This window comes from Lytechinus variegatus, chromosome 7 (genome assembly GCF_018143015.1).
Source record: "Lytechinus variegatus isolate NC3 chromosome 7, Lvar_3.0, whole genome shotgun sequence".
Lineage (NCBI taxonomy): Eukaryota > Metazoa > Echinodermata > Echinoidea > Temnopleuroida > Toxopneustidae > Lytechinus > Lytechinus variegatus.
Window position 1 is genome coordinate 44,635,910 of NC_054746.1, and position 24,027 is coordinate 44,659,936.

The following is a 24,027-nucleotide window of genomic DNA, read 5'->3' on the forward strand; positions in this document are numbered from 1 at the left end:
GTAGATATGAGGGGAGTGTTTCAAATAGTAAAAACTTGTTCTGCGTCAATCAGATGCAAGAATTTCAGTAACTTATAAATAGTTTAAAATGAAATTATTGACTATTTGTTTCACTAAATGCTCCTTTATTTATCATGTCTGAATAAGAACCAAGGATTCTTTTGGTGTTGTTCAATTGATTAATTTTAAATACCATTTTCTTGAAGATATAACATGATATAATTACCTGCTGGTGAGCAGAGCGATGGCAGCTCAGCCATGATGAGGACCGTAGCCGAGATAAGATGGCTAGCTTCATCGGATAGTCCTGCATTCTTAGAGTAACTATGTATAGAAGCAGCACTAGCCCCTCCTGACGGGTTGAGGGCCGGTAGCTGTCTGACCAGGATGCACAGACATACCTCTAATGTTGCAAACACCACTGACTTGCCAGGGACTACCTCTCCGCTAGCCCCACCTTCACCAATGTCTGAATCCCAGTCAAGGTTTTCCTTTTCATTCTCTGATTTCTCCTTGTTTTCAATACTCTCACCTAAGGAGGAAAGGGGAATTTGAAACTTACTTCATTATAAGAATTATCTAAGCAAGTCTTATCTAGATGGACAGTCAACATACACTAGCGCGCTCACTTCTGTACCTAAATGAGCTCAAACTTACTTTGTCTCTTATCCAAACATAGTATAATCTTAATTGAATTTTACTGAACCATATTACATCATATCATATTATGAATCAAAAGTAATTCTGACCTTACTTCAAAATTATGTGAACCCTCATCAAACATTTTATATTCAAATTATTCTTGTCCTTGCCTTTTTGTCAGGTTTTAGTTCTGTACAATAAACCCCCATTGCAAATTATTGTTTTGTGACTGAAGGTCTTAACTCTCAATCTCATGCAATATCTATATAATATAAACAAACAAGATTCATGAGACTATTACTAATTTCAAGCTCAATATCTATTTCCTTTTTCAATGATATATGATTAATTATATAATTACTTTAAACATGCACACATTTTTTTCAATGAGCTATGAATCTGCATATCCACATTTTACACAAGAAAATGATCCCTCAAATAATGACCAAATGATTTCATGAGCTATCATTTTCACCTTTGACCTTGCGTTGCCCTTCAATTTTCTCCTGCATGGCTTTGACGATCTGCTTGACCACACTGATGACCTGTAAGTGTGTGGAGAGATTCTCTCTGGTCAGCAACAAACGATGCAGGACATTGAGAAGCTCTATGGCTAGTGAGGGGTCAGATACAAGCTGACGTCTGGGCCAAAGGTCATCAAGGAGGGTATGAATGGCTTGAAGACAGGAAGAGATGTTCTGGAGGGGCTCAGTGGCACGTTGATTGGAAAGGTTCTCTACACAAACACCTAGTTGTACAAACAAACAAGTGACAGTGGTATGTTTTAGTTGCATTTATCATTTCTTTTTAAGATATGTCTACAGATCTTCATTAAACTTCATTATCAATTGTAAAAAATATCTTTTGTATGATATCCAAGTGAATCTTCCCAAGTTGAATCTCTTGCGATTATAAAAACATATTCAATTCAGAAAAAATGTAACTATCAAGAGGCAAATAAAGCATATTTGCATAATTTTTTTGCAAACTTGCATAGACCTGGACCCTTATTAGACTTATGGAAGATATACTTATGCACAGTAAACTGTACTTGGTATAGTTTATGTTTTGTGATGCAGAAGAAAGTAAATATACACAAGAAATAAAAGTCTCAAAAGTCAGAACTGAAAAAGGTCTCCTTTCCACAGCTCTTACACCACTATGTTCATTAAAGCAAAAAGGCAGTTGAATAAAAAGCAATAATGCAGCTTACCAATGATAAGGTGAAAGTAATCACTCTTGATTTCTTCTGGTTTCTTCATTGAGGCAGCGTTTCCAGTAGGTATAACAGCCATACCAGGTAACATAGGTCCACTATTAGCTGGACTGCTATAACTACCATCACTATTCTCTTCTATCACTTGAAACCCTCCAGCATTCAACCACAGCGATGCGGCATACACAATGGGGGCCCATGCCTTGAGGTAGTGTGGCCTGGTGGTGGACGTAGCTTCCGCATTATAGAAGGCACCGCCCTCTGGAGGCAGTTGGCTTGTGAAATCATCAGGTAAGGCTAGTAAGGCGTGGTCCCGTAGAGCAGCCAACCAATACTTGTTGAGTGATTTGAGTTCAGGTTGGACCAGCGTTAATAGACTGTCTGAAGGTTTGTCTGAGGAGTAGTCCTCTCCGTTTGTATTGGTGTTAGTTGAGGGTGTCATGTTCTGCTTCATGGCTACTATGTATACCTGAATGAGTAATCAAAGCAGTCAGTAATGTGATAGATGATGAAAATTTGCATCCTTGAATTAAACTCAGGATAAAGATATATTTTTTACAATCATATAACTGTCAGTAATAGTTATTTATCTCTTAATACCAAGTTCAGAGGATGAGTATCCTTACAGCTGATCACTTGATTTATAGCTCATTGTTACCCCAGCTGAGGCACAAGGGCTTACATCCAGTAACTGATATTATGCCCTTTGGCAGGGAAATGGCACCCGTGACTCAACTACAGACCAGTGCTCTCATATTGCAAGATTTGTCTTTTGTAAAACTTACCTCTGACCAAGCCTTGATGACGGCTAATTTCTCCATTGTAAATGCACTCTCACTGTATAGCTGCAAGGGGGCGCCCTTTCCAACCTTTAACTTGTCAAGGGATGATACTAGAAGCTGATGAACTCTGCGTAGGTCATTGAGATCATGTGCTACTCCACTGCCAATCCAAGCACTGGCAACCTTCATAATACATAAAAAAATAAAAGAATATTAGAAGCGAATAAATAATAACCTGACAAAAAGAAAAAGAGCAGTTTATAAACAACAATTCTTATAAAAAAAACTAATATTTAGTTCTTAAAAGTTTACTAACACAATTATCTTTACAATTGCTCAATAATGATGTGGTTAGAAAAAGTGTTAAGATCAACGAGTAATTAAATATTACTTTCTCACTAGGGAATAATATATACCCAGTGACTAACATGTTAATTAATTAATACAAAATCTTTGTCTTCAATCCATTACAAAAAATTACACAAAAGAAAAAACTACATTCTACAATGTAGTTATTCCTAAAAATCATTTAACAAGCATAAAATATATCATGAACAATGTAAAATTTCTATATATGACTGGGCTAGGAATTTCTTCATTGTCCTTTTCTCCTTTTAAGTTGTAATTACTTCCTATGGAATCAAACGTGCAGGTAATCAAGTCATGATGGTAACAGGTGAACAGAGGGCATCATAGTCTATTGTCAGAGGTCATAGTAAAAGAAATGATAAGAGTACATACCTGACATGCCATAGCAGTGACATCAGACGGTGTCTCTGAAGAAAACGCTGGTCTCAATGCAGCACCAACCTAATCATCAACAACAAATCAATTCATGAGAAAAAATAAGAACTCAGAACATGATTTTAGGAACTCCCAAATCTGTGAGTCATTTGAGTTACTTCATTTCTTCCATAGGCCCTCTATTTTGAACCCTTTTTTGGGGGTTTCATAAATACATATCCAGAGAGAATATTTCATATTCATGACAATGATGGACCAAGATCTCTCATAAAGAGGAAATCACTCCTTTGTGACAAGATAATTTACTATTTGATATCATGTTCCAATCACTCCCCTTGACATTCAACTGCAAATTAAAGATAATTGCCAGTTGTGGTAACAATTTCAAAATGAGTCCATATACAATAAACTGACCATCAAAGTGTGTGTGTACAAATGAATGAACAAATATATGCCAAAGGATTCTGAAACAAGATCCTTTATGACAAGATCGAGCATGCGATCTCAATACATAGGAGTGATGCCGAAAATTTGTTTCCAAATTGTAATTTCCTCCTATTAAAGCCTCTTTATTTACAATTCTGAAACAAATTGTATAATTGATGAGAGTTAGCAAAATAAACATGGTATCCTATGCAGATGTCTGGTCTTTTCCAAACAATGATAAGACACTGTCCCACGTGTGCTTATCTGTGTTAGCAATCTTAAAGTTTGTTGCTTAGATTTTATGATTTCACAAAGTTCAGTTCATGTAACTGCACCAGATCTAGATCCATGATATGACAATCAAAATTGGGTTTTACAGACTTCCTCATAAAATTCAAATCGGTGTTTACTTCAACAACATTCAATTATCTTTAAAAATAATAGAGACATAATGATGAAACAAAAACATTTATCCATTCAAATTGCAGCATTTCAGTACCTTACAGCAATATCCTATAACTGTCCATTTATAACAACTTACCTGTGCTTGATAATATACTCAATGATATGACTAGGAATAATTATCCAATCTAATTGCAGCATTTCAATAGCTTAAAACAGTACCATCATCTTTTTCCATGTATTCACTTCTGATTATTTTCATGTTCTGTTTGTTTTTCCTTATGTAATTTGCTTGTTTGTTATATTGTAAACATTTTGTTTACAGGGCCCCCTGGAAAACAGTACATGACTACTGATGGGGCTACCCTGTATAAATAAAACGAAATAAATAAATAAGTTGACATTTTCAATTTCATACTAACTAACCTGTGCTTGATATTGCTCCATGATATAATGACCAGGAAACTCTGGTTCAGGAACCCTAGCAAACTGTTTGATGATATCCTGTAGGAGTAACAGACCAGCTTTCCTTAGCTGGTTACTCTCTGATGTAGCAGCAATAAAGGCTGTACGTACCAGGTCAGATAGATGCAACACTAAGTAGTTATCTGAAAAGCAAAGTTTAAGTGTCAGTATCTAATCATATCTCATTAGTCGCAAATGATGACTGGCCTTGATGTTCCTTATAATTTTGAGTAATTTCCCTTAAAATGTATGTTTTTGTTCTGGGGGTGTTTCACAAAGATTTAAGTATAACTTAAGTCGCACTTAAATGCTGACGCGTACATGATATGCAGTGCGCAATCTTATTGATAGACATTCAGTAGTGCGCATCCTCATAACACAATCTGACCAATCTTTGTGAAACACCCCCCAGGTTCACAACTGTATTTTAATTCGAACAAGTATATCCTAAGACTGATGGTGCGGATGATTTCAAATAGTGATGACATTTTACAGGAGCAATAATTTTATATACTGGGAGCTGTCAATAAAATGATGCATCATTTAATTATAACGTGATGACTTAATAAAAGCCAACATATTTATAGAGTTAAAAATATCAAGAACCCTATTGCGAAAGTTTGAAAACCATGTGCATATTTTGTAATCTTTGAAAATGATCACTAGTGAGCAAGGATGCAGCTATATTGAGTAATTCAATTTTCTGATTGACAACACAAATGTTTACAATAACTTTAATGTAGCTTTCATACAAGACCAATGAAAAGGCAAACTTACTTGTAGTAGTTTTGACTCTCATCTCCCTAGCTAAAGCTAGATCAAAATGTACTGTATTGCCATCACAGATCTGAATAACTCGACGTACACTTTCTGCAGCAAACACTCTGGTCGGCCATCTTGGAGGGACTGAAGATAAACAAACATAATAAAATATCTAAATAGAGTAGCATGAATTAATATATCATTAGCTAAGATAAGACATGAAATATCATTCATTTATCTAAAATTTTGTATGGTCACAATAAAAGAGCACAAATTATTATGTGTGAGAGAGAGAGATGCAAATAACATTACCAAAGATGATGTGGAAGAGGTTCATCGTGGTGAAGGATTGAGTAGAAGAAATAAGCAGTTGTCTCACGATGTATCAAATGTAGTTTGAAAAATTATGTGTGAAGTGTATTATACATGTACAATGCCAAATATGACATATAACATTATTTTTATCTTGCAATTTAAGACAGGTAACTAGTACTGCAATCTTACCTGTAGGGTGAGTATCAATCTTATCAGGAGCTTTGAATGTAGCATCATCTTCATCAATAGTCTTCTCATCATCTACTTCAATCTCTTCTCTTGATTTGTTGGGTGTCGGCAGGGAATCAGTATCTATGATTTAAATAATTATTTCACAAATATATAAGATAAGTTTGTTTGCAAAAATGATAAAGACTTTTTTAGGATAAAAATCAAGGATATCACAATTATATAAATCGATTCAAGATTCAATATATATTCATTCAAGTTTTGTAGCCTGGAATGCTGAATTCAAATAGAATTTACAATAATTATACATTAAATAACACAACATGACATTTTCTCCTGCGACAATTGCTCTGCAGGCTTAAGTTTGTCTAAGATTGGTTGGTCATTAGATTAGTGAGTGGAATTTATACCCCATTCATAAACCCATCCTCCAATTATCCGCCTAAGAGTAATGCGGATAATTCAATAAAAATTGCATTCACAACCTCTGAAAATAATCCGCACTATTTTTTACGAGCGCCCGACCTGAAAAAGGCGGATAATTGTCATGGCAACTGCACACACCCCCTCCGATAGGGTTGTGTTGGAAAAGGGTGACCTTGTGACCGCACCATGGCAATTATCCGCATTACTTTGGAAATGCGTTCATAAACTCAAAATCTGGTCCCGATGCCACTATTATGCGGATAATTGCAGCATCGAAATAATGCGGATAACTCTGATCCCACTCCGATTTTACGACCAAATTATGCGGATATTATCCGCATAATTGGGTTTATGGAAGGGGTATTAGAGTGGAGCAAATGCCATGGAACCATATTACATACACAGGAGGTGAATAACAATTTCAATTAACAAAAAAAAACAATTTACAATACCCATTTAAATTGACGGCAACAATTTCAATAAACAAATCTTCCATATAAATATGTATCTGACAGGTACTTTAGAAATTCAATGATATCTTAAAAATAATAATATAGGGTATTTATATTGCGCACATATCCACCTTGTTAGGTGCTCAAGGCGCTCCTATATTACCTGGCTAAGCTAGACGTTCATAGCGCACACAGATATATATAAAGATATGGGGGGCATATTACATTTGAGCAAACTTCATCATCTACTGAAGATAAAATGCGAGACAGAGTAAAAGAGATTGTAACATACAAAAACCCAAAGTTAAATATTTGAAGATGACAAACCTGTAGATGCTGATAGGACAGCCTTTGAGAGTGTTAACCATCCTGCTAGATTCTCCATTACTAATTCATGTAACATACTGATCAATGTATCATGAATATTAGATAACATCTTAGCATCAGTTTCATTGTTCAACATAGTAAACAGGAGACCTTCCAAACCCGTTTCTGAAATAATAACAAGAGTCATTAAAACGAAAGTAAGTAAGTAGTTTCTAAGTCTGTTCTATCCTGAAATGAAAAATTGATTTGATTACATGAATACACTAAATAAAAACTAAAAAATCATGTAAAAAAAAATTATCAATAAAAAAAAAAAATATATATATATAAAAAAGATTTTCATTATGCTGACACTTAGTGATCTGCATAATATGCATCTAGCATCTAGTTATGCTTTGGATGTCATAAGCTCACATTTCTCTCTGCATATTTTTATATATCTAACTCATTTTTCACAAGGTCTAAGTAAAGTAAAAGTAAAATCAATTTCACAAGTCTAACCAGTAATGATGAATAAGTGAAAACTGAAAATATGTCCTAAAATATATATTTTAGGACATATTGGCTTATAAAATACAAATGCAATATAATAGAATACTCACCAGTAATTATTGCATCAGATTTGGCACCTTGCACGGTAGCATTAGGTTTCTCTGTCTTGGCTAGTTGCAGGGCGTATTCACACACCTCTCTAGCTTCTCTTTGTGAGAGTTGTCGTAAACAAGCTACAGCTGCTCGTCTTAATAACAAATGAACACTTCCTAAAGCAGTCTGAAAGAAAAAAATAATAACACTTACAATGAGTCTAACTCATTCTCATATCAAATGAGAGGAAGCAGGGTGGCATTTAATAAATTTGCAAGTAATGATAATAATATGAATTATAATTGCTTATTTAGTGCTCAACACCTATTAATCTCACCTGGGTTGAGTGCAGCACAATGTGGATACATTTCTTGCTAAAGGCAATTACACTTTGACTTGGATTCCAACCTATGACCCTCTGTTTCAAAGTCTAGAGGCTAATCTACAGGACCATATGACTTTACACATGACTGGTGACCTGTTCTTTGGCTATCATATAAGATTTCCCCCTTTTTTAAAATAGCAATCACTTTGTCATAACCCTAATCAAATTTTGACACATTATAAACTTTGCATTTATATATTTATTAATATCAAATTTAAGCATATCACATAACTACTGTAGATCTTCATATGTGACGATGCTCGCCCATATTCACAAAAGTATATGAAGCTCCCACTCCTTTTTAAGATGTAGCCATTGCACATTAGAAAAACCAGTCATCTCATCGCAATACCTTTATAATAAAAAAACAGAATTCAACAACAGTTCAACTTAATACAACAATTTGAATAGAGACAGAAGAGTATGATTTGCTTACACAAAGATCAGGTACAAGAGTAGATAGATTTACATGACGTGGTGCAAACATATGAAGTTGTTGTAGACATGCTATAGCTTCAGCACCAACAACTGAATCTGGATGATCTTGCATTATAGCACATGCTACTAAACATGATGTCCTGGCTGTGGCTGTATTCCCACGATTACCTAATAAGTATTACAAAGCAAACAATGTTAATGTTAATCTTAAAAAGTTAAGAAAATATTTCACTGGGGTTTTTTTTCTTGATTTTGAATTGAAATTCATTTATGCATTAAAAATATGTCATACAAATGTAAAACATACATGCAAATAATAATTGCAATTTACAGAATAAATCAATAAATTTGGCAAAAATTATGAAATATTGCATCCAAAGTATCAGTCTTCTCCTCTGATAATACAGCCTCGCACGTGTTGCATAACCAGACTGTGACCAAATTTAGAAAGACTAATTTAAGAACATACCACAAAGAAAAAATTCTATAAATTATCATACAACTAATGAAGTTGAATACATGATGTGTGTGAACCTCTGTATGTGTATGGGAGTGAAGCAATTCTTATTCATAATGGTGTAACAGCAGCCCTATGTTCAGCTAAGATTTTAAACCAATTGTACAGTCTTTACGCTGAACTTTGATATAATTTTGACTGTCTATACTTTTGAAATTTATACAAGGTAAATTTAAGAATTTATAAGAATTATCATATCATATAATTGAAACAAATTCTATTCTAAACAGTAAAGGTTATAAGGTAAATGGGATTACTATACCCTGAAGTTCTGGGCCCAAGGTTGTTATGAGAGCTGCTAAACATCGTCCTAAACATTGATGAACTTCAACTGTAGAGGGCGGCACACTCAATAAGAGTGTAAGGACCAGAGAAAGAGTTGGTTCAACATACGATCTGAACATAGGCCCTCCTGTGTCTGCTATTAGTGCTAAGGCATGCAATGCCCACATCTAGAAAGAGAATGGACATGAAACATAAACAGTCATAAATTGTGAATATATTATGTCACGACATTTGACAACAATGTTTGCAGTGGGCCATTATTTTCATGATTATTCTTCCTCAATACAAGGAAAAGAATTCATACTTCACAATGACTAAGTCCATCATTAAAGGAGAATGAAATATTTGGAACAAGATAGCTTGTGTGAAAACAGAAAAATCAAAGAAACAGATCAATGAAAGTTTGAGAAAAATCGGACAAATAATGAGAAAGTTAAGAGCATTTGAATATTGCGATCACTAATGTTATGGAGATAGTAAATTGGCAATGCGACAAAGATGTGTGATGTCACTGATGAACAACTCTCCCCATTACTTTAGTATATATATTTCACTTGAATTGCCTCTTTTATCACATATATCTATAGATCATGTGTTCTTTCTACATGAGGGCATGTAGTACATAATTTTTAAGAATACATCATGGATAAAGAGTTTGTATCATCATAAGAAAAAGCAAACAGAGACATTTTGAGGGCATTTTATAGTCCACCAAAGGGAAAGTTGTTCATCAGTGACATCATACATCCTTGTCGTATTCCCAATAGGAGGATCTCCATAGCATTAGTGATTGCAATATTCAAATGCTCATAACTTTCTCATTATTTTTCCTATTTTTCTCAAACTTTCTTTATTCTTATTCTTTGATTTTTATGTTTCTACATAAGCGTACTTGTTCCAAAGGTTTCATTCCCCTTTAATAACAGTAATAATAGGCATTGGTATAGCGCCATCTATCTAGACACAATCTATTCCGAGGCGCATTATTATTATTACCGCAGCCTTAGCACGAGCTGCCTTTTAGCGCTCGTGCATACAAGGAATTAAACCTGCCGGATACCCATTCACTTCACCTGGGTCAAGTTCAGCAGTGTGAATAAATTTCTTGCTGAAGGAAAACACGCCATAGTTAGGATTCGAACCCATGACCCTCTATATGAAAGGCGAGAGCCAAAACCACTAGACCACGACGTGCCCATATCTTTCCACAACTTTCATTCAACTTTTAAAGTGCTAGTGTCATCTGTTCATATCTAGATACATAGATTACTAATATACTAATTGAAAAAGGTTCAATAAACATACACACTAATTTCTAACACAGTTTTACATGACAGGGTCTTTACAATTGATTCTAATTGTATGACAATTTGTGTAACATAAACATATTATATGCTTAATATTTACAATTGATTTACTCTTTTTTTTGTTACTTGCATGGTTTGCCATAGCCTATGAGTAGTACAATGATCATATGTTATAGGGTTAATGACTAACCTGTACTTCAGGAGATGTAGTATCTTGAGCTAATGCCAGTAGGATACTAACACTGGTATTAAGATGTTGGCCCGCACCCATTCCACCTACGTAACGATGCAAACATCCTAATGCTAGGGAATTACCCGTCCGTGATACAACATCGCGAGCTGTCTTTAATCTGGAAAAATATTAGGCAAATGGGGAAATAATGTTTTATGACACCTTAGTTTATATATGATATGAAGATTTATTCCACTGTATTTACTTACAGCAGCATCAGGTACTAAAGAAATCTTGTGTGTGTATACGTATATCTTTTCAATTTTTTATTGTTGAATTGGAAAAAGCATGTCATGCATGAACTTTCTTCTAGTACCATTCTCGAAACTAAATGCAATGTCATTATGAAGTAGCAAGCAAAAACATTCCAACGTGCTTTACGCACATAGAATTAAATGTATACTTTTTCTAGGAACTGGATCGCGCATTTCGTTCCTGGAACAAGACAGTTCTTCGTTCAATGTGCTTATGCACAGAGACCGCTTTGTGCTAGTGACCTTTTCCTGGTATTGCGCATTCACATCAGCAATTTTTTTTCCACAAACTTGATAAGTGGATTTTAGATTATTCTTCCCGGAAAAAGGACGTATGTTATTCATTCTTATGATTAGAAAGCATTTATAGTGTTTTAAATAAAATCACAAAATATCAAATGAGAAAAAAATCTTGCTTTATCAGAAGTTTTGAGAATTAGGACAGAAAATAATACAGTAGCTGCTAAAAGCACAAAAATAAAGTCAGAACATAATTTGCGTTTTCTCGAAAATCTTGCGGGAGTTGTCTGAAGATATTGCAACCTCAGCCCTAATACTCTCTCCTCTTAAACCTTACTATCCATCCTCATCTTCCTCTTTCTCTGTTTTCATCTTTCTGATAGTCTCATTTTCTTTCTCTTTCCATTTATACTCGCTTTATCTTACCTATCAAAACACATTTGAGCTGTTTGTGCAATGAAAGAATTATCTCCTCCAACTTGAGCCATCCTTCCCAAGGCTTCTCCAGCTGAACATCTAAGGATGGGGTTCCCATTATTCAAAGCACCCTGAAACAAATAATCATGTGAATATCTATATTTAGCAAAAAAAACAACAACCCAGGAGTGGTGACCAAAAAGTAATCTTTATTACAAATGTTAATGAAATTGCCATTGAACTTTAAGAACACAATTCTATCAACATTAGCTGTTGTCTGTATTATTAACATCAATTATCATAACTACCACCACCACTGTCGTCGTCATCGTCATCATCATCATCATCATCTTCATCTTCAACATCATCATCTTCATCTTCATCATCACCACCACCACCATCACCACCACCATTTTCATTAACATATAATTTCTGTTCTACTCACCATGATCAAGGCATAAGCAGCATTTCTAACCTTGGTGTTTACCAGTCTTTGTTTAGCATCTGCTAGACCCTGTCAATACACAAGATAAAACAATGACTTTTAAGAGTATAAAATATGATTCAGAGAATTCTTAATTGCACTAATTACCATGTATCATAGAAAATCAAACAGAAGTAATGAATATTCAAATTCCACAGAAAGTTAAAATATTGCAAAATTTATTCCTAAATTTCATGAAGTATAATTCCAAATATCATTCCACTTTGAGAAAGCTATACTTCAAAATTTTTCCTAAATTTCATGAAGTATTATTCCACTTTGAGAAAGCTAAACTTCTAATTTTGTATTAATCCCTAAATATACAAATGAATGCAATCAGAGGTAGTTTACTTGTGTCTGGCTCTTTTACAGTAGATTATTGTAACATCATTAAGTAGTGTTATTTCTTTTGTGATCTAGTGAGTGGCTTGCAAAATTGTTTTATCTAAGATATTCTGGCCAAATATCCTAGGGTCCGGTTGGCTCCCATTGTGGGGTGTTGGGCAGTTACCCAAAGAAGGGTCTTTGACCACCATATCTGTCACTTTGCCTTTCTCCATAGTATGCATGGAATGTACCAATAACTATTAGGAACATAAGTCTACACAAAGGTGTCCTCAATGTCACCCACTTGCACTACAAACATCCCTAGCGTATGTGAATTCATTCTAACCTTGAGTGCACTAAGCACAGCAGTAAAGATATTGATCTGAACTGCTTGTTGTCTAGCTGATTTAGCTTGTTGAATGCAATCCTGGAAGTGTTCAAGGATCTTATTCCTATGTTTATCAGCAACATGAGGGAATACCACACCAAACAGAGTCACTGAAGCATCAATGACAGCTACTCCAAGAGGCAATGGACCCGGCACTTCATCCTCCTGAATGAAAAATATAATAAAATATCATAATTGGGCTGTTTCACAAAGATTTAAGTGTGACTAAAACTCAGTTGCGTATGGTACAATACAACACCACATTCCCCATGGGAAGCGCTATATCATGAAATAATAAAGCAAGTTACATATTAGATATTATGTGTGCATTTCTAGACTTAGACTTTTTGTGAAAAGGAGTGACTTTTTTTTGCAAAAGACGGAATGACTGTTAACATGGCTATATATTCTGTTAAGTATTATCAATTATCAATGCGACTGTCAGAAAAGTGTCCACAAAAGTGTACAAAAACATATAGAAGTTGGAACAGACAATCTAAATGTTTTTACTTACATCACTAATCTCCCAGTAGAGCGATGATGGATCATGCTCCAGGGCTCCAGATCCTGATGCACTGTTTGGCTGGAGCTGGAGCTCCACTGATTTATGATCAGTATCCTGGATCCAGGAGCCTAGGATGATGGAGTCATTCTCATGACACAGGGAGCGCAGGAGGGATGTGGTGGTGTTAGCTGGATTATCAGTCAGTGTGAACTCAGCCACTAGCTCTCGTAACAGAGGAATGAAGCTCCCTGTATAATGAATATACAGTGATTCACAATTTGTGTTAAACCTTTAAGGTACACAATGCTTATAAAACTAGATTAATCTGTTTTTACTCTAAAAGCACATAAATATTGTTGATTATCTAATCATTTTCATCCTTTATAACATTAAAATATGGATATAACAACAGACAAAATGATATGATAAAAGCAGGAAGGAATAGGGAAGAAGACTGTATGGACAGTCTGCAGAAATTATCACTTTCAATATGAGATCCCTGAAAATCTGAATCTCTGTGAACTCTTTCTTTGCTCAACACTGCAAATCTAGTACAAAGAGAAAGAATCAAGAATTACCTTCATATGACTTAGGTGGGAGTTGTCTGAGTACTTCATACAATCTTAGTCTAACCATGGCAGCACAAGCCTTCAAATGAGCTCCGTATGACTTTATTACTTCATGGATCCTAAGATATATACACCATAACAAATGTTATTGATAACGCTTCAATAGATGATATATAAATTTACTCCATATTTTGCACAGGTGATGTGATCTAGGGAGCGTTTAATCAACATTTTTATCTGATAAGTTTTCAGATCTGACAACTTTCCTTGATTTTGATTGGCTGAGAGGCACTGTTCCTATGAAACCGTCGGATAAAACAGAACTTTTGTCCCATAAAACATTTGACAAGTCCTTTCATGAAATGCTCCCCAGATCTTTACACAGAGTTAATCACTATACAGTTTGATTGTACCGGGGGAGCATTTCATGAAGGATTTGTCGGACACTTTTTCTTACAAGTCCCATATTGTGCAACAGTTACCATAGTAACAGTGCCTCTCACCCACTAGTCAGACGAAAATGTTGATGAAACATTCCCCTTAACGGAACTGCAGTCATAATAAAGTTTGGTAAACATTTATGGAGAGACACAGTTTTAAAGATTACAGACTCAAATAAATGTTAAACTGCATCAACATCCAAGAAGTTTACTGATTTTCAATTTGCATTTGGATCAATAGTATTTTTGAAATGTTATGGATAACTAAGAGACAAACTTACTCAGATAACATTGACATGGCACATTCCAGTGGAGTCATTAACCTCCTGACGACATCATCACTGATCAGCTCTGGACAATGACGGATAAAACTCTGCATGGCTGGACAGTAGCAATTAAAAAAAGATGAGAGTATGAGAGAAATATATGGAGTTAATTAATCTATCTGTATATGAAACTTGCAATCATTTTCTCAATTGCATGTAGGAAAGTTTCTCACAATTGATTTGCCACTTACAATCATGGCATTGCAATACAAAACTATAGTAACATTTTCACAGCACAAAAATGTTTTTTGAAACAAAGAAGAATAAATAATGAATAAGAAAGTGAAATCCCATTTATATAAACTTCCTTTAATTCAAACATTGCTTATTCAAGACCATTTGTGTGATTACATTTTACTATAAAGCTGAAGTCTGAAGGATTAATTTTTCTCATGTAGAATTGTCCTATCCTTACAAGACATGAGCACCTGCCAAATCGACTTTTATGCCCTGCTTATTGTAAAAAGCTGTCAACAAATAATCTAATTAATACCCTTCCACAAATTCTAAATAATCAACTTACCACACAGCGCCCCCGCTCGTCCTTCAAGCATAACCTGCCATGTGAACGCATCCCCTCGTGCTTTCTCTGATTCCATCTCACGGGAGGATCGTGGGAAGGCATTACGCCAAAGAAGCAAGAGGCGTGGCAAGTGATTCCTGACAACAGGTGTACCTGCAGATAGTGGGTGGAGGTTATAACAAGGAATTGAAATACATAATGTACAAAAATAAAGTGATATTCCATACAAAGACTTAATTAACTAAATTTTTACTCTGGTCAGTTTGAACCATTTTATACTTCACTTCAAAGGCTGCACAAGTAAAGGTTATTTGAGAGCATTACAACTTTTCACACGAACTAGAAAACAGTACGAAATGTCAATATGTATAGGAAGTTGGATGTACATATTCTATGGAATTGTCTGTTGGTTATTACATTTGTTTGAACATATTTCCAAATAACTAATAAGTGCTTACAAAATTATTTGCGGTGACTATTTATTGAAAATAATTGACTTACATACAGCTTGATGAAATAACCTACAGGTCATGCAAAATATGGTCTACCTACCTAATGTCATAATAGCTCCTAGAATAAGCCAGCTAGCCTGTGTACGATGTAGTGACATACGACTATTCTGTGAAGCTGTCCTTAGTAGATCTTCAGCCATACTGAACACTTGCTGCAAGATCAAACATAACAAGAAAGAGACTTTATCAATACTTTGTGAAGTTCTCATTGGCGTTACATAGTTTTGGGGGTATTCTGAGCTATCCTTTAGTTCAAATTGTAGTCTCCATCAGTAACCAAATGTGGTGTAAATTTGTTGAATTTTGTCAGCACAATGGGCACTCATATAATAAAAACTATTAGAGTTAACAAAGTGCTGTTAAATTTGGCCACTGATACCTTGACATTAGAACAGACATGAATCATGACCTATTAATCCAGTTAAACACAGGCTAAAATACATGAAAACTATAATATGTCTGTCTACTTGATTAGACACTATAGGGGAGTGAAATCCTTCATACCTTTCCCTTTGCATGAGGTATTCCTAGTGGGCAGCTCCTAACAGCACCTAGAAGGGCAGCGATAGCAAAGCTATAACCTGATACTGCTTCAGGTGAACTCTTGAACTTCTCCATTCTCTCCATACATCCATCTAACATCCTAGTCAACTGAGATGGTAGTGCTACAGAGATGCACCGGACGCACCAAGAACCAGCTAATCGAGCTGCTGGGCTCGGGTGCAGGAGGACAGACAGCACTGTGTAACACATATCTGTAAATAATGAGTTAGAAATTGTTGCTTTCATTTTTAGGAAAGATTAGGAATTGTTATCCATGACAGATTTTATGCTATAGGGCCTAGGAACTGAATTAAAAAGCCTGAAAATTAACTTGAATCAATGATTCTAGAAGCAAAACATGATGACAAGAAAACAACTGCCGATGAGGCACATCTATCTTTTACATGCAAATATCATGATAGAAACCAAATCATATTCATTGATAAGATAAAACTTACTAGCTGATGACTCCCCAAGGAGTGGAGCAGAACATGTACTTAGACTCCTAACCAGACTCCCTAATTCCTGCAGAGCACAGATCAATACATGCTGACTGACAAACACATCTGATCCTTTACTATCACTTCCTCCATCAGGATCTGAAAGAGAAATCAACATGGATTAATCAATGTGAAGAACAGTCATGAGGTACATTCAGGGTCAACTCATCATTACGATCACTGTCAATCACCATAATCATAAACATCATTACCAACATTCCTGTCACCAAGATCTTTATTCCCATCATCATCACCATCATTATCACCAACACCATCACCACTAACACCACAACCTCACCATACATGTACAGACATTAACTTACCCACAGCATTCATCTGTTTAGCAATGATCCTGCAGAGTTCCTTGCAAGCAGACACTTGAGCCTTCTCTCCCAGCATCTGACCAAGGGTTGACTGAAGGATGAATGTTACACATCGTCTAGAGTAGACAGCATCAACATGTGTCTGGGTAGCCTTGGGGCTTGCTACCAGACCTAGGACATGCTCCATGAATAGGGCTAGGTTCCGTTCCAACCAAAGACCACCTAGGGTCTTCACCAACACCACATATGCCTGACACACAAAAAATAAAGGATATCAAGGGTAGATTTAATTGCAGAAAAGCAATATTTCAAGCAGCATTAAAAATCAATTTAAGTCTAAAGAAAACTTCACTCAAACGTTTGACCTTTAGAAAACGTATTTGCGATCATCAAATGAGATCGGGTTTTTTGTAACATCAATCATCAAATATTCACTAAAATGAACAATCCAACAGTCATAAAAACACTTTTTTTCATTTCTCTATCAATCCATTGAATGAAAGAAAAATGGATTTAAATTAGGTCCACAAGATCTTCTTAAAAGCAATTGGTGTAGATTGGGATAGAGCATCATCAATGAAATCACAATATAATATGGTCATGAAGTCCTATGTCATAACCATTGACCATACCAGAGAGTACCTCTTTTTAATAACTTAAAAGTACACATTTGTTACCTCCTTACTTCCATGATACAGCCAAGAATCAAGCTAGTCAGGTAGTGTGCATTACACCAAGAGAATGGCATTGCTGTTGATAAGCTGCACTTTTTCTGATGTAAACTAATAATGTGTATGCTGCTTTTTAATCTTTTATCTGTATTTTCAAATTACTTGTATTGTTTATATGTGGTTTGTTACACAAAATCATGAAAACCCAATAAAAACTAAAAAGAAAAAAAAGAGAATGACATTGCTTAGTAATTGTTTTGTTTAATTTAGATACTTGTGTACTGTTGCTTTGATTTTTTTTTATTGTTTAAGAATTGCTTCGATCAAGCTGAGTAAGTTGTTCCAGTTGAATATTCAATAGGTATAAAAGAAAATTTACGATTTCATCACAAAGTTGTTATTCAATACTAGCATGGCTAGAGACTTACATGAGTAACACCCACTCTGATCTCTCTATTAACCATTCCACCACCTCCCTTGAGACTTACATGAGTAACTCCCACTCTGATCTCTCTATTAACCATTCCACCACCTCCCTTGAGACTTACATGAGTAACTCCCACTCTGATCTCTCTATTAACCATTCCACCACCTCCCTTGAGACTTACATGAGTAACACCCACTCTGATCTCTCTATTAACCATTCCACCACCTCCCTTGAGACTTACATGAGTAACACCCACTCTGATCTCTCTATTAACCATTCCACCACCTCCCTTGAGACTTACATGAGTAACACCCACTCTGATCTCTCTATTGACCATTCCACCACCTCCCTTGAGAAGTTCACCAGATCCTCCTTTCAAGAAACCAGATGTACCTTTCACAAACCCTGATGCTAGCAGGTTAAGGATGTCTTCATTTGAGAGTCGCTTAGCCTTAGAGTCTATGAAAGACAAAAAACAGTTTGGGAAAAGAACACTCATTTGCAGCTTTTTAATTCTTTTCATGATATTTAGAATATCATGAAAATATGGTCAATGACAAAGGATCAATCTTAGAATGCCTTAAACAAAAAATATGATAACTAAGATAGAGTTAATTCAGTTTACATTCAAAAATGAGAGGTGGCCATATCATGGTTATTACAACTGGGTAAACTTACCATTTATTCAAATTTATATTCATGATCTTTTTTCTGAATAAAAAAAATTGAGGATAGAAATAGTAAAGTTTTATCTAGACGGAAATCAAATAGTATACGAGCAGCTAATGTTCCAAACAGATATATTTCCAGCTCACCTTTTGGGGGTGTTTGAGTGAGAGCTCGAGCTAAGAGAACACCAAGAAGTTGAGACACAGCACTGCGTACATCATAGTTAGAACCATCTAAGGCCCGGAAGCTTGATGATACTACATTCTCTAACTCAGATGTTATCATAAAAGATGCTTCACTAGACAGCTGCTCCAGGCACTAAGATGGGAGAAAGGATTAAGGTTCAATGATTTCATAACTTTAATCCTCTGACATGATAGGTAGATATGGAAGGTTGCTTGAAAAGCAAGATTAAGTTTAAGAGATTATAAAACCATGATTCGCTGATTCCCAAGACAACTTGTTATAACTCTAGCTATATTTCTCTGTTCTGGATCAACTTTACTTGATATCACTCTGGAACCAAGCTTTCTTAATTACAATATCATTAAAGGGACTATCTATTCATCTTTTTTGGAAGTGCTAAATAAATTGAATTGAAACTGTATTACATATAGCACAGTTTAAGTGAAATTTTTTTATTTTATTTTTTCAATGGCTCATAGCCAATGTAATTGCACAGATGATGTAATTACCTTGCTCTGTTCATTAATTCTTAAACTATAAGTACAGACAGCTGTAACTAGTTCAAGCTGTAATTGGAATATTTTTTGTTTTTTGATGAAGGAAAGATAAATTAATTTGCCATGTAAAGACTACGATGCATTTGCAAAAATTCAATAAATATACCATTGTTATACTGTTTAAAGATTTCCATATCCCTTAACCAATACAAGGCACAAAACAGAACCCATTAATATTTATTCCATTTACCCGAACAGTCACAATTCTATTCTGTAAGGCAAATCATGTGTGATGTGGCTGAATAGTTCATTTCTACACCTACACCCATCCCAATTTTACCCTTCTTACTTTCCTTCCCTTCATTATCTTTCCTTCCATCCATCTTACCTTCGCAGCTGATACTCTAACAGCCATAGTTCTATCCTGAAGGGCATTACGTGCTGCTTTATAGATATCTCTGTGCTGTGGCTGGGTCACACTGCCAAGTCCTAAGAGAATTTTCTGCAGACAGAGCATTATCTCACATCGCCCTGTCGACTACAAGTGAAAAAAAGTTTGAAAATGTATGGGAGTGCATAAACAAGGTTCAGCTAAAATTGTTCACTTCAAATATTACATGATGAAGAATACGGTTATGTACCTAATACATTTACATACGTTATTGTAATTTTCATAAAAAAAATTTCATCAAAGAGGGTGCAATATTAGTTCTCTCTTTTTTTTAATCATTTAATATGAAAAGGTGTTGAAACTTGCAGCTTCAAATTACTGAGTTAAATGCACTTTCCTTTTATAATGCAGATACTTTATCTTTCATATCATTACTGAACAAGTTAAAACAAAAAATAATTTTTTTTTTGGAAAAATGAAGCATCGATCTATATTTTATTATCCACTTATCAAAAGTGTTGTATAAGCATGATTTGAGTTGTACAAGTAAATTCCCTTAAAGCAGGAGCATTCCAAGATAATGATGAAATGAACTTTGAAAGAAACTCATGGAACACCTTTTTCCTGTCTAGACTGATCTCTCAAAGGCTCAAAGGACTTGAAAATTTCAACATGCCGTTCATACCAGTACTTTATATTATTAGGTAGAATTTTAGAACAAAGCTCGTACATCCCCCCCCCTGAAAAAAAACATATCATTATCATATGCAACTCTATCTCTGACAGGCCCCTATTAGAATATAATTCTTACCTCTGCATTTTTAAGAGCTTTGATGAGACTTTGAATAGTTTCTGAGTAAGAGTTTCCTGTAAGTCGTCCCAACACCTGATACATCTTCCCCAATACAGCCACTGCAGCCCTAAAATAACAATCAAAATATACATGGTGATTAACTTACTGCCGGTAACATATAGCTTCTATTATCATGATCCTCATTATCTTTATTTACTTGGCTCTTTTTCGCACAGTGTTATTTACAAGCTCTGTTTTCTGTTTGTTTCCTTTTTACCCATCAATGAATTTTATCGATAATGGATTTCTTAACCTTGTATATATATTTTGTATGTTTTAAATATTTGGAAAAATAGAGTCATTATGAATTTAAAGTGTTTGTCACAGACTTTAAATAGATTGTATTTGTTTCTTATTACATGGCCTAGAGATGTTTCCCTGATCATGTTGATATATATTGCAAGGACTACAGGCCTATAGGAAGAGCAGAATTAAAACAAGGTGACATCCATACCTTCCACAATTATAAATCAACATGCTATTTATATATTACTGAAAAATGTTTGAGGTTATCTCCACAACACAGTTGTGTGGGAGAAATAATCCACCTCAAGCCACAGAGGACTGTATTTAAACCAGATAATAAACATATTTTTTTCCAATGGCAATTTACAAATACATTCAAATATAGACATAAGGGGTTACAATTCACTTAATATTTAATACTGTTATAAATATAACCTCTTATTTTCTTGATCAACATCATGTGTTTTTTTAAATCATAGATGGAAAATAGCATAAAAAATAAAAATGGACATACTGAAGATTTTCGACATGCATTCATCGGAGTAAAATCTCAATGTACATGAATGATTTTCATTTTCCTTTAATGAAAAATTAATGTAAAATAGTGACTGGAATTGAATAGTGTTGATCTGAACCAAAATAGACTGACATACAAATACGATAGACGTCAGACCTTACTATTAAGAACTGCCAGACAAGCACTACATGTTTTCTCTTTAGAAAGGCACAGCAAAACATCTGGAAAACAGCTGTATTTATCATCCTTTCAAAAACATCAACATAAATTAGAAGCTACAGCACATGATAACTGAACACAACAAAGCACCTTTTTTTGGAAAAGTCAAACATTTCACAAGCAACTTGTTTTCTCTAGAGATAACATAGCTTCATGATATGCAAGTATTTGCATTAATGTCTCTCATATGTAATGTTTTTGAAAATAGTAGGGGAGACCGGGGTTAGTTGGAACATGGGGTAAGTTGAAACATTGTAATTTTCTTTAAAGCCTGTAAAATAAATTCATGCAATACTGCCCTCAATCTATTGCTATTAATAATACAATAGTGTTAAATTTTTATTGCAATAAATTGAGGGAAGTATTGCATAAATTCATTTTACAGGCAGGCGTTAAAGAAAATTACAATAGAGAGATTTCAATTGTCTGCGACTGCAACGTATTCCTAGTTCACCGGAAGTGGTGACACCGCTCGTTCAGTATCACGTTCGTACATTGATGAAAACAGTTTCGACTTAATCGACGTACCCGTACTGGGCCCTTACCAGACCACAGCATATACCAGCGTGATAGCGAGCGGGCCGTGGGCTGATGCTCGGCCGGAGAGTCAGGCGCAGCATCACCCTACGAACCAGTGGGGCGACTGAGGGTGCAACACTTGCACTCTTGCGCAAAAACCCCCCAAACCCAGTTTTTTTTTAAATAGAACATCAATTACCCATCGGATATGTAGTGTCTGAAAACAGGACACACTAAATGTAATGGAAAAGCTGGTAACAAGCAGTAATTTGCAGTTTACCAGCCCTGCTGAATCAACGAAAGTCAAGTGTTGATGCGGCTTCATTCATTTTTGCTAAGCTTGGATGACGTCATCATGCACGAACAAGCGCTCGTTCGAGCACTATGACAGCGAACGTCAAAACCTTCAAATACGAGTCACAGATTTGGGCAGTGAACGAGAAGGATCGTCACAGAATACTTCGCGCATGCGCAGTGCTCCCAAATTCCCTTAATCTCGTACGTCCACATGGCTCGTCTCAGAAAACGAAAGCTCTCAAATGTTTCAACTTACCCCATGTTCCAACTAACCCCGGTCTCCCCTACTCTGTGGAAGTGCGTTAGATTTTTAAACGCTTATTCTACCTTTGCTGAGAAAGTATTTCAGCGGCATAATGAGCCAAAAATTTTGAGGGGCCCAAATGACGTATCAGGCAAAATCTATAAAAAGTTGAGAGCAAGTGAAGTGAGCGAGCAAATATTTTGACATTTTTCTTACAAAAATCCAATCTTGTGATAGATTTTGATATAACATTTAGAAAATAAACACCCCCTTCTCTTTATTTTTTGGGGTCATGATTTTTTTTTTTGGGGGGGAGGTGCCCCCATCCTAAGCCACTGAAGAATTTTCTTCCAAATTAAGGGCAAACATATTCAGGACTAAAATGTTATTTGAAACCTTAGCTTCCGTATGACAGGTACACATGTCCTTGGAGCAATAGTGGAAATAGTACATATATAATCACCTGCCAATAATCACTGAGCCAATAATCACCTAATAATATAATTGAATAAGACAAATAGGATTTCATTTCAATACCCTAGTAGAATATTTTCACTTAGAGTTCCTTGGCACAAAGCCAATGCAATTCATTCCTTACATATAATTTATATGGCTAACCTATGTGCATGTCATGTACATGTACAGTACATACACATTTCTCAATACATGTTGGGAAGAAGTAAAAAAAAAAAGATAAAAATAATTCCTGTAACAGAATTACATGTACATGTATTCCTGTATCATCTCTTCCACGTGTAAATGAGGTTGATATATGTCAGTATATACAAAATTATGTCAAAATGGCCTTCTATATATACAATGTACTGCCATCAAATATCTGTAAAAGCTATTTGTACATGTTTAAATATAAAATTTGATGAATATTTGTAAGATTTTTTTCTTCAATTTGCTCTGAAGCACAATGAGCATTAAATAAGATCTATTGTGTATAAAATCTTGTGTATTGTAATTATTATTGTTGATATTTTTTTAATGTTTATGTTGTAATCATTATCATTACTACCATTGTTGTAATTACTATT

The 24,027-nt window shown here is 35.0% G+C and overlaps 1 protein-coding gene across 5 annotated transcripts in view; it reads right to left on the bottom strand.

The window, feature by feature from the left end:
• LOC121419420 (HEAT repeat-containing protein 5B-like) overlaps positions 1-24,027 on the bottom strand; it is a 66,064-nt gene that overhangs the window by 3,800 nt on the left and 38,237 nt on the right. For 3 of the 5 annotated variants that reach the window (XM_041613881.1, XM_041613879.1, XM_041613880.1), the window contains 28 exons: positions 20,901-21,009; positions 20,087-20,236; positions 19,162-19,333; positions 18,648-18,805; positions 17,249-17,498; positions 16,884-17,024; positions 16,387-16,637; positions 15,923-16,034; positions 15,371-15,523; positions 14,803-14,902; positions 14,091-14,200; positions 13,522-13,760; positions 12,966-13,172; positions 12,254-12,322; positions 11,818-11,939; positions 10,856-11,015; positions 9,336-9,525; positions 8,555-8,724; positions 7,751-7,919; positions 7,149-7,313; positions 5,944-6,066; positions 5,455-5,583; positions 4,639-4,820; positions 3,382-3,450; positions 2,644-2,823; positions 1,856-2,327; positions 1,118-1,390; positions 227-532 (listed from right to left, as the gene is read on the bottom strand). In XM_041613881.1, coding sequence (XP_041469815.1) covers positions 227-532; positions 1,118-1,390; positions 1,856-2,327; positions 2,644-2,823; positions 3,382-3,450; positions 4,639-4,820; positions 5,455-5,583; positions 5,944-6,066; positions 7,149-7,313; positions 7,751-7,919; positions 8,555-8,724; positions 9,336-9,525; positions 10,856-11,015; positions 11,818-11,939; positions 12,254-12,322; positions 12,966-13,172; positions 13,522-13,760; positions 14,091-14,200; positions 14,803-14,902; positions 15,371-15,523; positions 15,923-16,034; positions 16,387-16,637; positions 16,884-17,024; positions 17,249-17,498; positions 18,648-18,805; positions 19,162-19,333; positions 20,087-20,236; positions 20,901-21,009 — 4,931 coding nt within the window. The other 2 variants (XM_041613882.1, XM_041613883.1) reach the window with 2 other exon arrangements.